This window comes from Berghia stephanieae, chromosome 3 (genome assembly GCF_034508935.2).
Source record: "Berghia stephanieae isolate SIO BIC M18660-M18661 chromosome 3, UCSD_Bste_1.3, whole genome shotgun sequence".
NCBI classification, from domain to species: domain Eukaryota; kingdom Metazoa; phylum Mollusca; class Gastropoda; order Nudibranchia; family Aeolidiidae; genus Berghia; species Berghia stephanieae.
Window position 1 is genome coordinate 61,694,255 of NC_088362.1, and position 12,749 is coordinate 61,707,003.

The following is a 12,749-nucleotide window of genomic DNA, read 5'->3' on the forward strand; positions in this document are numbered from 1 at the left end:
ATAATAAAACAATATAAAAGTATAAAGTATATTAAGGATTAATGACCTTATAACAGAAAAATATGAATTATTATAAGTATTAACATTTTCGCTGTCTTAAACAGAATAGAGTGTAACAATACGCTATTAAACAATGAATCTCTTCAAGAAATTCACAAAATCAAAAGTCTAGAAGATCCATAAAACGAAACACGAAACTTGGATCTAATTTTTTGACGTCGTGTGTTCCAAATGAATGCAAGGTCACCACACTCTGTTAAAACAACATCACTACAAAAATAGTGGTTGGGCATCGTAATAGACACAGCTTTCAGCAATCAATAAACTCGACTCTTACGTATAATCGTAATAACGATTATAAATTCAGAGTAGATTTCTTCACTTGCAAGTTAATTCTTCATGAATACAAGTCCGTGCATCAATCCACCAAAACTTGCTTACACAGCATCCTCTTTTTATACAGAGTAATTTGATAAAATATGAATATTTTCCGAGAACCCATTATTGTGCGCTTCATAAAAATGTCAAATCTAGAATGTGCACACTTCGATTGAACGCATTAAAGTACGCATGAGGTGTTCATATTTTAGTGAATCACCCTGCACATGTCAACCCTAAAATGTGCGCACTTCAACTGAACGCATTATAGGCCTAGACCTACTACACATGAAGTGTTCATAATTTATTGAATCACATTGTGTAAAATGCAGATTGAGCCAAACCAAAGAAGCAAGAAATCTCCAACCAAAAGCATCTTCCTCTAACACCGAGTAAATCATTGGTTTCCAATCCAGTTCCTTTATTTCTAGTGTGTACTCAATGTCTAATTTGATGCCAATGTTGTTTCTTTGGGTGTTTGGTGGTCTTGCTCCGTATGGCGACCAGCGTCATTACAGACATCGTCATCATCAACTGGAAAACAAAATTAGAAAGTTCTTGTTAAACATAATTTAAATACGAATTATTTAGAATATCCGTTTTTAAATGTGCGCATTGCAATAGCACAACACCCACTAAATATGCTCAAATCGCTTTAAAAGAGATCTTAAGCCAACGACAACACTTGGGATGAGGGAGAAGGCATGAAGTCGAAAAAGCGCTATTACAATTATTCTCTTTCTGACAGAGATATATTTATTTTAAACTCGAGATTTTATTCAGTGAAACATATACTAAACGTGTTCAAGGTGTTTTCCAATGGGTTTCAAGCCAACAGCAACATATAGCATGTAGTATTACCGGATAGGTACTCATTTTACATTTAATTGAGCACAGTGAGAGAATGTCAGTAAAGAGCCAAAGTTCAGCACCGCACAGTGAACAATGAGGGCCAAATTCCTTTCTCAATGCGAAAAACCCAGAGAGAGAGAGAGAAAGAAAGAAAGAGAGAGAGAGAGAGAGAGAGAGAGAGAGAGAGAGAGAGAGAGAGACTTACAATGGGTTTTGAACCTAAGATCCTTCAGGTGTCAGAACAATGCTTTCTCCACTCGGTCATCCCGCTCCCTTACTTTTTTTTTTTTTTTACATTATAATGATAGTGCTAGTTTCACGACCTTCCAATGGTGACATTTCTGACCTCCTACCGTGTTATCCTATTGTCTAAGAGGAGCTTACACAGGTTTAGTACCCTATAAGAACCCTATGAGTATGAGCCTTCTAAAGGAGCTCACCAATAGGATTCCACAGTCTGACGTCACGTCCGCCTAGCAACGAATCGGCTGGCTCTAAACAAAAAAAAAAATCCGTGCTTGGTCCGGGCAAGGAATAATTGGAAAATCGCTCAAAAAACAATTTTTATCTTAAATATGGTCCAGTGTTTTGTAACAGATTGTCTACACCAGTCAGAGAGTCACTCCTGCAAGTTTTACAGATTTCCAAATGGACAGGCAGACAAAAAATTGAAGAAAAAGTGGATCACTTTAGTCAGGTAAGCACGCACGCCTCGTCGAACATTTGATAGAGTTCGTAGTCCAGATCTAGGTCAAGTTCTAGCTTACGTAGACCTATATTTTATGATTAAAGTGTACAATTGCACGAAATTATAAATAAAAATACATTCCAAACTAGGTTTTTATTGAAGTTGAAGCAAAAATGATATCTCAATCGTTTTGATGTTAAAGTAAGGCTGATAAACTGAATGAGAGTTAAGTTCTACTGATAAGTGATAATTTTTTTAAAAGGAGAACAAGAAGAAAGAGAAGAAAATATTTGTTAAATCTTACTTTAAACTCGATACCTTTATGGCAAAATGAAAATAAATAAATAAAATAACGCAACCTCCCCCCCCCCCCCCCTCCCCTCACGCAGATATCTCTCTCTCTCTCTCTCTCACACACACACACACACACAAACACACATACTTTCCTCTTTTTTTTGGAAAGTTTCTCTGATTCTCTGCCATGCCTCCCCTCCCCGACAGCCGAGGTGGCAACTCTGTGTGAACAAAGCAAGATGGCGGCAGGGACCTCTCTCCTTTACCTGTGCCCGATTGTTGACACTCCAAAGTTTCCATCACCGCACTGTCCAGTACAGTACTGACTGAAATAAAGAGAAAACGCCAGTCTTGCCACACTCAACCCCAAGATCAACTTTAACTGTGTAAATTTAAGAATTCATATTTTTATATATACCTAGTCAAAATCATCAAAAGAAGTAATGAGGAAGTGCGACATTTTGCTGAATGTGCGATTTCATAAAAGACAGGCGAGAGACCCACCAGTAACCTAGTCTCTTGCACACCTTTGATTTATCATGCATTGAGCTGGTGTCAAACAAGATAGTCTAAAACAAAGTACTTATCAAATTAAATAATATACCCAATATGCCCAACAGAATTATTGTTTTTTTAAAAAATCTTTTCATTTCAGGAGAAAGGACAAAAGATCCAACATCATCATCAAGAGTGTGTTCTTGTCACTTCAGAGATGGTGACAAAGCCAACCTCCCTGAATGGTTTGACAGAAATAAAAATAAATTGTTTCCACCAGAGCCAGAAAGAAAGAAAAGAAAAGTGACACAAGGAATTCCCATCCCATCTCAATTGGCACCAACATCAAGAAGTCCACCACCACCACCACCACCACCACCACCACCATCATCATCATCATCATCATCATCATCATCATCATCATCATCTGCTCAACTCTCTTCATCATCATCACAAAGTCCCACCTTTAAAAAAAAACAGATTCCTCATCATCATTATTTTCCTCCTCATCATCATCATCAGTATCTTCTCCCTCATCATCATCTCAACTCTCGTCACCATCATCACAGGATTCCATCTTTAAAAAAAAAAACAGATTGTAGAACAAGTGAGGATATTTTAAATAGAACAACAAATTTAATTCAAGAACAAGAAATTACAGACAAAAATAAGGAAATAGCTAGCTTTAAAACACCCAACTAAGTTAGATTCAACGCACTTACACTGTTTCAAGCCTTACAGAAAAAGTTCTTCGAATGGAGACAGGTGTACATTGTTTTAAAATATTTAATATTATTGTTCAATATGTTGAGTGCTTTAGAGGTAACATTATTTATTATAGCGGATGGGAAGTTCAGGAAGAGACAGTTGCATTAAAAGACCAAATTTTCATTATTACACTTATGAAACTTAGACAGAACTACGCTAACCTTCATATTTCACAATTGTTTAGCGTTAGTGAAAGTACTATAACAAATATTATACAAACTTTTATTATGTTTTACATAAGCCATAAGCTTCTCTTTGAAAATGTTATGAAGGTTACATGCCCTTCTAGACATAAAAATAAACTATCAGCTCCATCATCATTTTTAAGATTTCCAAATTGCAGAATGATCATTGATTGTACATATGACCAAATTGCTATTCCTAAAGAAATAGATAAACAACGGTTAACTTATTCTTCTTATAGGTCCATGAATTCTGTTAAAGCTCTTGTTGGTCTGAGGCCAAATGGTGTGATAAATTTTATTTCTAAACATGATCCAGGGTCTGTCTCGGATAAGGTCATTGTACAAAATTGTGGATTACTAAAACTTTTAATTTTAAGCCCTGGAGATTTAATTTTAGCAGATAAAGGTAATAAAGGTAAAACCCCATCCTGATTCAAGATATTTTACCTCAAGGAGTAACTGTAAATATCCCTCCCTTTTTACATAATAAATTTACTGAAAATGAGATTTTATTAACAAAAGAAATTGCTTCATGTAGAATTCATGTTGAGAGGGCGAATGAAAGACTGAAAAATGTTAACATCCTCTCATATATTCCAACCATGTTAAGAGAAACATCTGATATTATTTTTCAATTTGTTGCAGCACTTGTCAATCCCCAGTCTCCTCTTATTAAGGAGACTGCATTTTGTTAGCTTTGCCATTTATATTGTACAACACACATATTTTGTTCATCATCATCAAATCACCATTCAAAATAATGGTTTTGTAGGTCCATACATGATTTTACATGATAAACATGACAAATTATGGCATTGTTGTATCAATGTATGTTCAATGTCATTAACATTGTTAAATAAAACCACACAAATTAGTTTTGGACTGAATCAACCCAAGGCATCATCAAGATAGATCTGTGGAAGTAAAAGAATAAAAGATTCAAATTTAGAGCTGCGACCATGCTCAATAGGCAAAAAACAAACAAACTAATAAAACGTCTGTTGTGGTCTTGTGGTATGACACTCGCTTTCAGATCAGAAGGTCCTGGGTTTGGGCCTCGCTCGGCGCATAGTTGAGTCCTTGGAGAAGGCTCTTTACTCACAATCTCTCACCGTACTCAGGTGTCAAATGAGTACCTGGCCGTTAACAGCGTTGTCTCTGTCCGAAAAAATTGTAATATCGCCCAACAGGCATCATGTCCCGTCTTACATGTTAAATGTTGCTGTTGGCCAGGGACCCCTTGTAAAGCACTTTGAGCACATTTAGTGGATATTACGCTGTATAAAAACTCAATTAAAAAACAAAACAAATAAAGTGATTCTTTCATTCATCTTGCTTTGTTGATAAGGGGGAAACCCTAAACGTCCATTTTATCTGTTTTCGTATATTAAATTGAAGTTCACATTCAATTTCACAATGTTATTGATTTCTTCGAGTTTCAAGCAGCAACATTTACATTACACCTTAACCCAATAGGAAGTTTAGTTTACCGAGACTAACACTGGTCTAAATAAATCCTTTATTCAGCCCATAGAGGAAATTTATCTCTTGGGTCTATTCCCAGGGAAGACTGGAATAACCGCGGTACAGGGCCGCAAATTGAGCTAGGGCGAGGTGACTTGCTCAAGGCCACACAGTGCAGCGGCGGGTGAACGAACTCGGTACCTTTCGGGTACGAAGCAAAAACCGTACCGCTGATCCACGCTGCCCCACATGAAGTATGATAAAATGTCTAGCGTGATTGGTGATTGTGATGCTCATATGAGTATTATAATAAAGGTTACAACACGATACTAAATAGTATGTAGTTGACTATAGTCAATAGCAACGAAAATTAGCGAAGCAAGACTAAGACCTCAAAGACTCAAAGTCCGTGGTCCATAAGATAAAAACACAATAATTCAATGACTCCCTCTCTCTCTCCCTAACTGAAATCGAAAGTAAACAGTTAAATCTTTCCATTGGATATACTAAATCTGCCTAAACTCAAAGTAAACTGATTATTGTCCAACAGTAGTTGTACGGAGATGTGGGATTTTGAGAGTGAGAATGAGAAGACGAAATGACTTACCTTCACAGAATACTCTTTATTCTTCATGCTGGCTTGAACTTTGCCGAACATCAAGCCATCTGAGTAAGTGAAAGTCAAAACATGACCTGACTGATGATGATTTTCAACTCGCGAGATACTTTTATGCTCATTGGAGAAGTATTTCATAAGGGCGGTGATGGAAATAGGGTTCGTGTCAGCCATTTTTCTCGACTGTTTAGAGCCAGCCGGTTTGTTGCCATGCGTTGCTGCGCAGGATTACGTCACGACTTAGGAAGCCTATTCATGGAGATGATTAAAGCATGGAATGATAATAAGGTCGTACTCTGAAATAACACGTTAAAAAATTTTGCCCAGAAAACTCGTCATTCAAATATTGATTGATTAGAACTACCCTTATCTTGTCAAAATTTATCGAATACATTTGGACTTTAAGAAAAGCTTCTCTGGTGTCCCAGTTTTGAGCGTTTTTGGCAAGATGAGGGTAATTTTAATCGATCGATATTTGAAAACGAGTTTTCTGGCCAAAATTTTAAAACGTTTTTTTTTCAACGACAAAGTAGTATGTGTGGGCGTGACTTTTGTCGTGAATGGAAAAGATGAATGAATGGAGAGATGCATACATAGCATAATAATAATAATAGTATGCGTCATTCATAAATTATACGAAACAGGCAGCAGCCTCTTATGGTTTCACACTACTATGTTATGACGATCGACCCAATCAGCAAAGTCCGGTCCGCATTCGTGCACCGTCGCAAACCCGCCGGGTAGCATCGTCACAACACACCGTTCGATTAAATGCTCTGCCGTCTCAGGTTCTTGCCCACAGCGAGTACATGTTGGACAGGTAGTAAGACCCCACCGATGAAGCGCACTGGCCGTGAGGCAGCTCCTCGACCGAAGCCGATTCGCAGTCACCCAGTGTCTCCTCTTTCTGGTATCAAAGCCTGGCAACTTCTCACCAAGCTTAGATGAGGTTACGTCCCCGCCCCCACGAGGGATTGAATTCGTCCAAACCGACTTCCATCTCGTATGTGTAGCTCTAGACTAGTCAGGGATTCTGCGTACAAGGGTTGCCGGGACTTTTTTCGGCTTGAAACGGGGGCGCCGTCCATTATGCGCATCAGAGGGGTATCCCCATTCCCTCTCTCTTTGATCTACGAAACAGGAAACAGGGGTCCGCTCGATTCCGTTTATCAGGAATAACCTAGGCGTCAGCCGCACTGCAGCGCCGCAAATTGAGTTAAGGCGAAGTGGCTTGCTCTAGACCACACATAGCAGCGGTGGGTGATCGAACTCGGTACCTTTCGGGTAAGAAGGAAAGACTGGATATCACTATTTATTATCTGACACGTTTTTTAAAAAGACAATGATTGTAACAAAGTATAAAACTGTTAATTCAGAAAAGTGAGTGGAGCAGGCACTTATGTTGGTAATAACAAGAAATGAAGTGAGTAGGAAAGTGTCAGAAGACAATAATAGAGAATAAAAACTTCGCGGCGGCGATGGGGGGCTCGAACCCGCGACCTTACTGGTACGACAACTCCGGCTGGCTGCACTGCGGCTGACGCCTTGGTCATTCCAGTCTTCCCTTGAAATAAGCCCTAGAGACCAATTTCCCCAATGGGATGAATAAAAGAAATTCTATTTATTTATATCTATATCTAAAAGTGTGTATGCGTGTGTATACGTACCGCCATTTTCAGACCGCCGGACCTTAAAGTCTTCAGTCTCCAACAAACCACATTCATCTACCAAGTGGTTCTTGGGCGATACGTTCTTCACATCTTCGTGCTGTTGCAGCTTCAAGTACGCCTCGATCGTGTCTGAGGAGGAGGAGTCCGGTTTGCTGTTGCTGTCGTCACCCTTCTCAACATTGTCACTTCCGGTATCGTTGCTGTCGCTGCTGTTGTCGCTGTTCACGCCTTCATCCTCGTGTTTGATGCTACTGGTGACGCTGCTACTGCAATCAATGGACACGGGGCTTTGGGTGTCTGCAAGAGGACTTTCCTTGTCCATTTCGATGGCGGAGTCGTCCAGCTGGATGTCCAGTTTTTGACTTTCCCAGTGATCAGAGGAGGAAGAGGTTGAAGGAGCACCGTCGTTGTTATCCGTACTGGAGTCTGATGCCTCGTCTTGGGCATTGTCAGTTTGAGTTTCTGGACACAAAATAAAGACAAATAAATATGAGCAGGCTATAGATAGAATGAAGATTACGTCACTCATGTCTTTGTTATTGCTTTTTGCCATCCGGGTTTATAAGTAATTCTCACTAAACTGTATTAACTAGACTAAAAACGTTCAAGGTTACACATAGTTTTGTGTGTTGGTCCGCTATATTTCCGAATGGCAATGTTGTGAGTTGCTTAGCCAATCACATACTTACTACCTATAGGATTTTTATTGAATTTTTAAATTGAAGAATCCACAAAACGTGCTCGAAACGCTTTATTTACAAATTTTTGTTTGTTTGATTTTTAGAAGCTTTACTGCACTCGAGTCACTTTTAGTTCATTTCAGCGCCAGTAAAAACGAAAATATTAGGCGCCTATGCCGACTGCAACTCTTGACATGCAGGACAATACATGAAGCCTGCAAGGCGCAAATATAAGTTGTTTTTTTTTTACAACATTGACAACTCTATTTGCGGCTAGGTATACATCATATACCTCTATATAGTTTATAGATGAATATATATAACTATACACATGTGTATGATGTGCACCTAGCCGCTAAAGAGCCTTTTCCAAAGAAAAAAAAACCAACAGCAGTACTCGACCAAGAGACCTACACTTCAAAGGCGAGTGCCATACCATTTAAGCGGAAATGCGAATTGATTTATATTAATATAAATAGAGTTGAGATAATTCATATCGTCATGTAAAATGATATAGTGACTGTACTGGATACGAGAAAACAATGACTTTATAAGCGGATGAAACAAATCATTATAATTAACTTTAACCCGTTAACTCCCATAGTCTGGAAAAATTCCAAAAATTTGTCCAGAAAATTCTTCCTTCAAAGGCCGATCGATTTAAATGATCCCCGTGTCGACAAAAACTCTTAAACCTGAGACTACGCGAAGTCATCATTGAAGTCCCAGGTTTGAGGGTGTTTGCCAAGATAAAGGTCATTTAAATCGATCGATATTTGAAGAACTAATTTTCTGGTAACAATTTCAAAAACGAGGTTTTCCATAGTACGACAGTAATACGGTAAAAGACAGAAGCTGTTTCATTTGATAACCCCAGATAATTAATGTCTCGACCATCCTCTTAACTGGAGTGGCAAAAGCAGCAATCGTAAATGATGTCTTTTAAATAACAGGTATTCTCTTCTTCTTCTTCTTCTTCTTCTTCTTCTTCTTCTTCTTCTTCTTCTTCTTCTTCTTCTTCTTCTTCTCCTTCTTCTTCTTCGTCTTCTTCTCTCTTCTTCCTTCTTCTTCTTCTTCTTTTCTTCTTCTTCTTTCTTCTTCTTCTTCCTTCTTCTTCTTCTCTTCTTCTTCTTTCTTCTTCTTCTTCTTCTTCTTCTTCTTCTTCTTCTTCTTCTTCTTCTTCTTCTTCTTCTTAAAGGCCGATTCTTGTTCGATAAAGCCATTCAAATAGCTCGACGGAACATTTCTCTGGTTTTCATCAAACACTCTTTTACTATTGTTCAAATATATTTTTTGGCGGCTGTTGATGATGATAATGGTGATGATGATGAAGATGAAGAAGAAGAAGAAGAAGAAGAAGAAGAAGAAGAAGAAGAAGAAGAAGAAGAAGAAGAAGAAGAAGAAGAAGAAGAAGAACATAGTGATGATGACGACGACGAAGACGACGACGATGATGATAATGATGATGATGATGATGATGATGATGTAAATTATGATTTAACGGAAGTTAACAGCAACAGTTCTTACCAGTCTCTTCAACGCGGGACGCAGCTTCATCAGCAGATTTCTCCTCTCCCAGCTCAACATTGTCCTTGTTACCGTCTACACTGGGTTCAGGTTCTTCAGAAGGCGCAGAAGGCGTTAGAACCTCGTGTTGCTCATCGTCGGCAGACATAGCAGTGCACACCACCTTATATTGAGAAGGTGTGCATTCCTCTTCTTCTCCGTCGTCATCCGGTTCTTTTTTTTCATCCCCCGAAGACTTCATTGAAATTTCTGACACTGTAACCGTGACCTCTTCAAGCTTATTAAGTACACAAACCATTACTTCCGGTTTTTCAGGAGCATCAAGAATTTCATCATTTTTATTCTCTTCAACATTTTCAGATATATTATCTTTATTCACATCAGCAATTTCTTTAATAGATCCTTTGCAATCTTCCTCTTCTTCTACTAATACTGGCGATGGAATTTCTGTTTCCTGTTCTTCTACCGGAACTGGTGTTGAGTCAAAGACTTCCGCTTGACTTTCTGAAGAGGATTTGTTTACCTCAAGTGTAGGAGGTACTTGTTCATTGTCTCCAACACTCGTTGATCGAAGTACGATGCGTGCCGTGGAAACCAAAGTTGGTGATTGTATCTGTACATCTTCAGCATCATCGTAATCTTTGGTCTCGGCGTTGTCACAATCTTTTCTAACTGAAGACTCATCTTCAGCGCTTTCACTTTGATTAATCTCAGATTTCAATTCATTACAAACAGATTCAACAATTTCTTCTCTATTTTCTTCTGAAGATATTGCATTGTCTATTGAGGGCTGTGTCATATCTAAGGACACTGTTTGAGTGTTTATTTTTTCTATGACTTGTTCTGACACTTCATCAGTTATCGCACTTTCTGACTGTGATTCAGACGATGATATTGGCGAAGAATCGTCAAGATTTTCAGTTGTAATATTTGAAATCTCTGTATTTGGCTCGTTATTAATGGAAGGGTGATCATGTGTTGACTGTGATGAAATATCATTATCATTTACAACATTATTAGAGGCATTATTAGTAACAACACTCGAAGACACTTGCTCGTCCGTCGTGTTGTCTTGTGTCTTTGGCAAGGAATCCTGACAAGAAATATCTAACTCAGAATCAACAGGTAAAGAGTCATTATCATTGTGTTCAGGGAGGGGTGACGGGTTCCTTAACGGATTATGAGCTCCAACCGTCACTGGAGAATATTGCTCCACCGGCTTGCGCGGCCGTAGCTTTCGAGGTGGAGGCGTTACATCCATCATTTCTACTCCTTTTGGCTGCGTAAGAGAAACCCGCTTGTCCTCGGACCCGCTGTCCGACGCGCTGCTGCTCTTTTTCCTAAGAATGGCGGTTCTGAGCCTAGGCCCTAATAAAATCTTTTTCAAGACACCGGAGGATTCACCCTTTTCACCATCCGAGGTGGGGGTGGTGGGGTCACTGCAAGGAATGTCATTTGATATGGGACTAACGGGACTGGATTCCGGACTAGCACTGTCTGATGGGGACGATTGGGTGCTGTTGTTTTGATCTGATTCGGCGGGACACGTCAGATTGGGCAGGGGTTGGACACTGGCGTCGACAGTCAGAGATTCACCGACTGACGGGTCAGGGAGGGATGATGACGTGTTTTGGTGTGAATCGGCTGATTCGTTTGGAACAGAGCCTGTTTGCGTGGAGGACATATCTGAATTTGCCTCTAGGCTAGCACCAGACGGGCCTGCTGAATTGTTGACGTCAGCGTCTGCTTGTGAGGACGAGGAGCCCGGTGACTTTGTTGTTTTGTCCTTTTTAAACCAGTCACTGAACCTTTGAGAAATCGTTGACTTTCGGTCACCCTTTCTCGAAGTTTTACTTTCTCTGCAGATTTTTGTTCAGCCTTTCTTCGTTTCTCTTCTTTCAATCGTTCTTTTTCTTTAGCCTTTTCTTCTTCTTTTTGTTTCTTCAATCGCTCTTTTTCTGCTTTCTCTTTTTCTCTTTGTTCTTTCGTATGTTTTGTCTTATGTTTCTTATCCGTTTCAGTGTCCGTGTGAGTAGCATCCGTGTCATTTTTGGGTTCATTTTCCGTTTCGTTTGATTTTTCCATACTTGAATCAATCTTTGAAGTCTGACTTTCCTCAACTTTAATATCGTCACTTGTCTTGATATTTTCCGCTGCTTCGTTTTCAAGGCTTACATTAGTCAAACCAGTTTCACTAATGGGTTCCTTGTCATTTTTGTCTTGGGCTGCTTGTTCAGCTTCTTGGGTTGTTTCAGCTTCACAAGTATTGTCTGCATCCTCTTTAAGGCCATCCACTTCATCTTCGGAGGGCTGATATAAAGGATTGGAAGTGTTTTTACTTTGTCGACTTTTTCCATAACAATAACGTCTTCCACTACCTCATTTAAATCTTCTGTCGTTTTCGGAACTTGGCTTAAATTGAATGTTGATGGGATATCTGCATTTATGATTTCTGTCTTGTTCTCCTTATCCTGCTCATCCGTGGCCTCGGGTTCATTCTTCACGACCTCCACCTGAACTTCGATGGGTTCTTCATGCTTCTCTTCCAGACTGCTTTTATCGTCTTTATCATTCTCAATATCATCGTGTTCATCTTCTCCTTTGAATAGAACTGGCGTCATTTCCTTGACAGGTGCTACAGAGGGTACAATCGTGTCATCTTCCACCTCTGGTGGTGACGCTTCAATTGATGACGTAGGAGTAGATTCGTTTTCTGGAGTAGGTCTTGGAGATTCGATGACATCGACAACTGGAGTCAGAGAAACATCAAGGCCGACACCCGAGAGGTCCTCTGGTTGTGAGTTTTGATTGGAAGCTGAGATATTTTCTTCCGTCGTATCCTGCTCTGAGATGTATCTCTCACGAGCAATGTTGATAGAATCGTTGACAATGGAAGAAGCAATTTCGTTGATATCTGATGTTTCCTTTTGCTTTTGAGTCTCTTCAGTTGCTGGAGACTCTACTGGCTTAACCGGATCTTCCTCTGCAGACGATTTGCTGGGGCCAGGTGACGTTACAGGGACATCTGGTGCTTTGGTCGATTTCGGAGAACTTGGTTTCTTTGATTTTTCCTTCTTAGAACTCTTCTTTTCTTCTTTTTCTTCTTGCTGCCCTGTCGTTTGTCAGACGGTG

General features: G+C 39.5%; 2 protein-coding genes and 1 long non-coding RNA gene across 3 annotated transcripts in view; 1 reads left to right on the forward strand and 2 right to left on the reverse strand.

The window, feature by feature from the left end:
* The first annotated feature begins 1,694 nt into the window (after positions 1-1,694).
* On the forward strand, positions 1,695-3,071 carry LOC144968143 (uncharacterized). The gene is made up of 2 exons (XR_013644534.1): positions 1,695-1,927; positions 2,868-3,071. It is a non-coding gene; the product is annotated as an uncharacterized LOC144968143 (long non-coding RNA).
* Positions 3,072-3,321: 250 nt separating this feature from the next.
* On the reverse strand, positions 3,322-12,642 carry LOC144969307 (uncharacterized). The gene is made up of 7 exons (XM_078908415.1): positions 12,635-12,642; positions 11,996-12,473; positions 11,569-11,927; positions 9,618-11,425; positions 7,408-7,872; positions 5,732-5,790; positions 3,322-4,574 (listed from the first exon to the last, which is right to left on the reverse strand). The coding sequence occupies exons 1-7, from the start codon at positions 12,640-12,642 to the stop codon at positions 4,548-4,550; spliced, it is 3,204 nt and encodes a 1,067-aa protein (XP_078764541.1). The 3' UTR covers positions 3,322-4,547.
* Positions 11,539-12,749, reverse strand: part of LOC144968142 (uncharacterized) — a 60,509-nt gene continuing 59,298 nt past the window's right edge. Inside the window, exon 6 of the mRNA XM_078906160.1 lies at positions 11,539-12,749. This exon is cut by the window's right edge and continues 77 nt beyond it. Within this exon, the coding sequence (XP_078762286.1) occupies positions 12,740-12,749 (10 nt within the window). The 3' untranslated portion in view covers positions 11,539-12,739.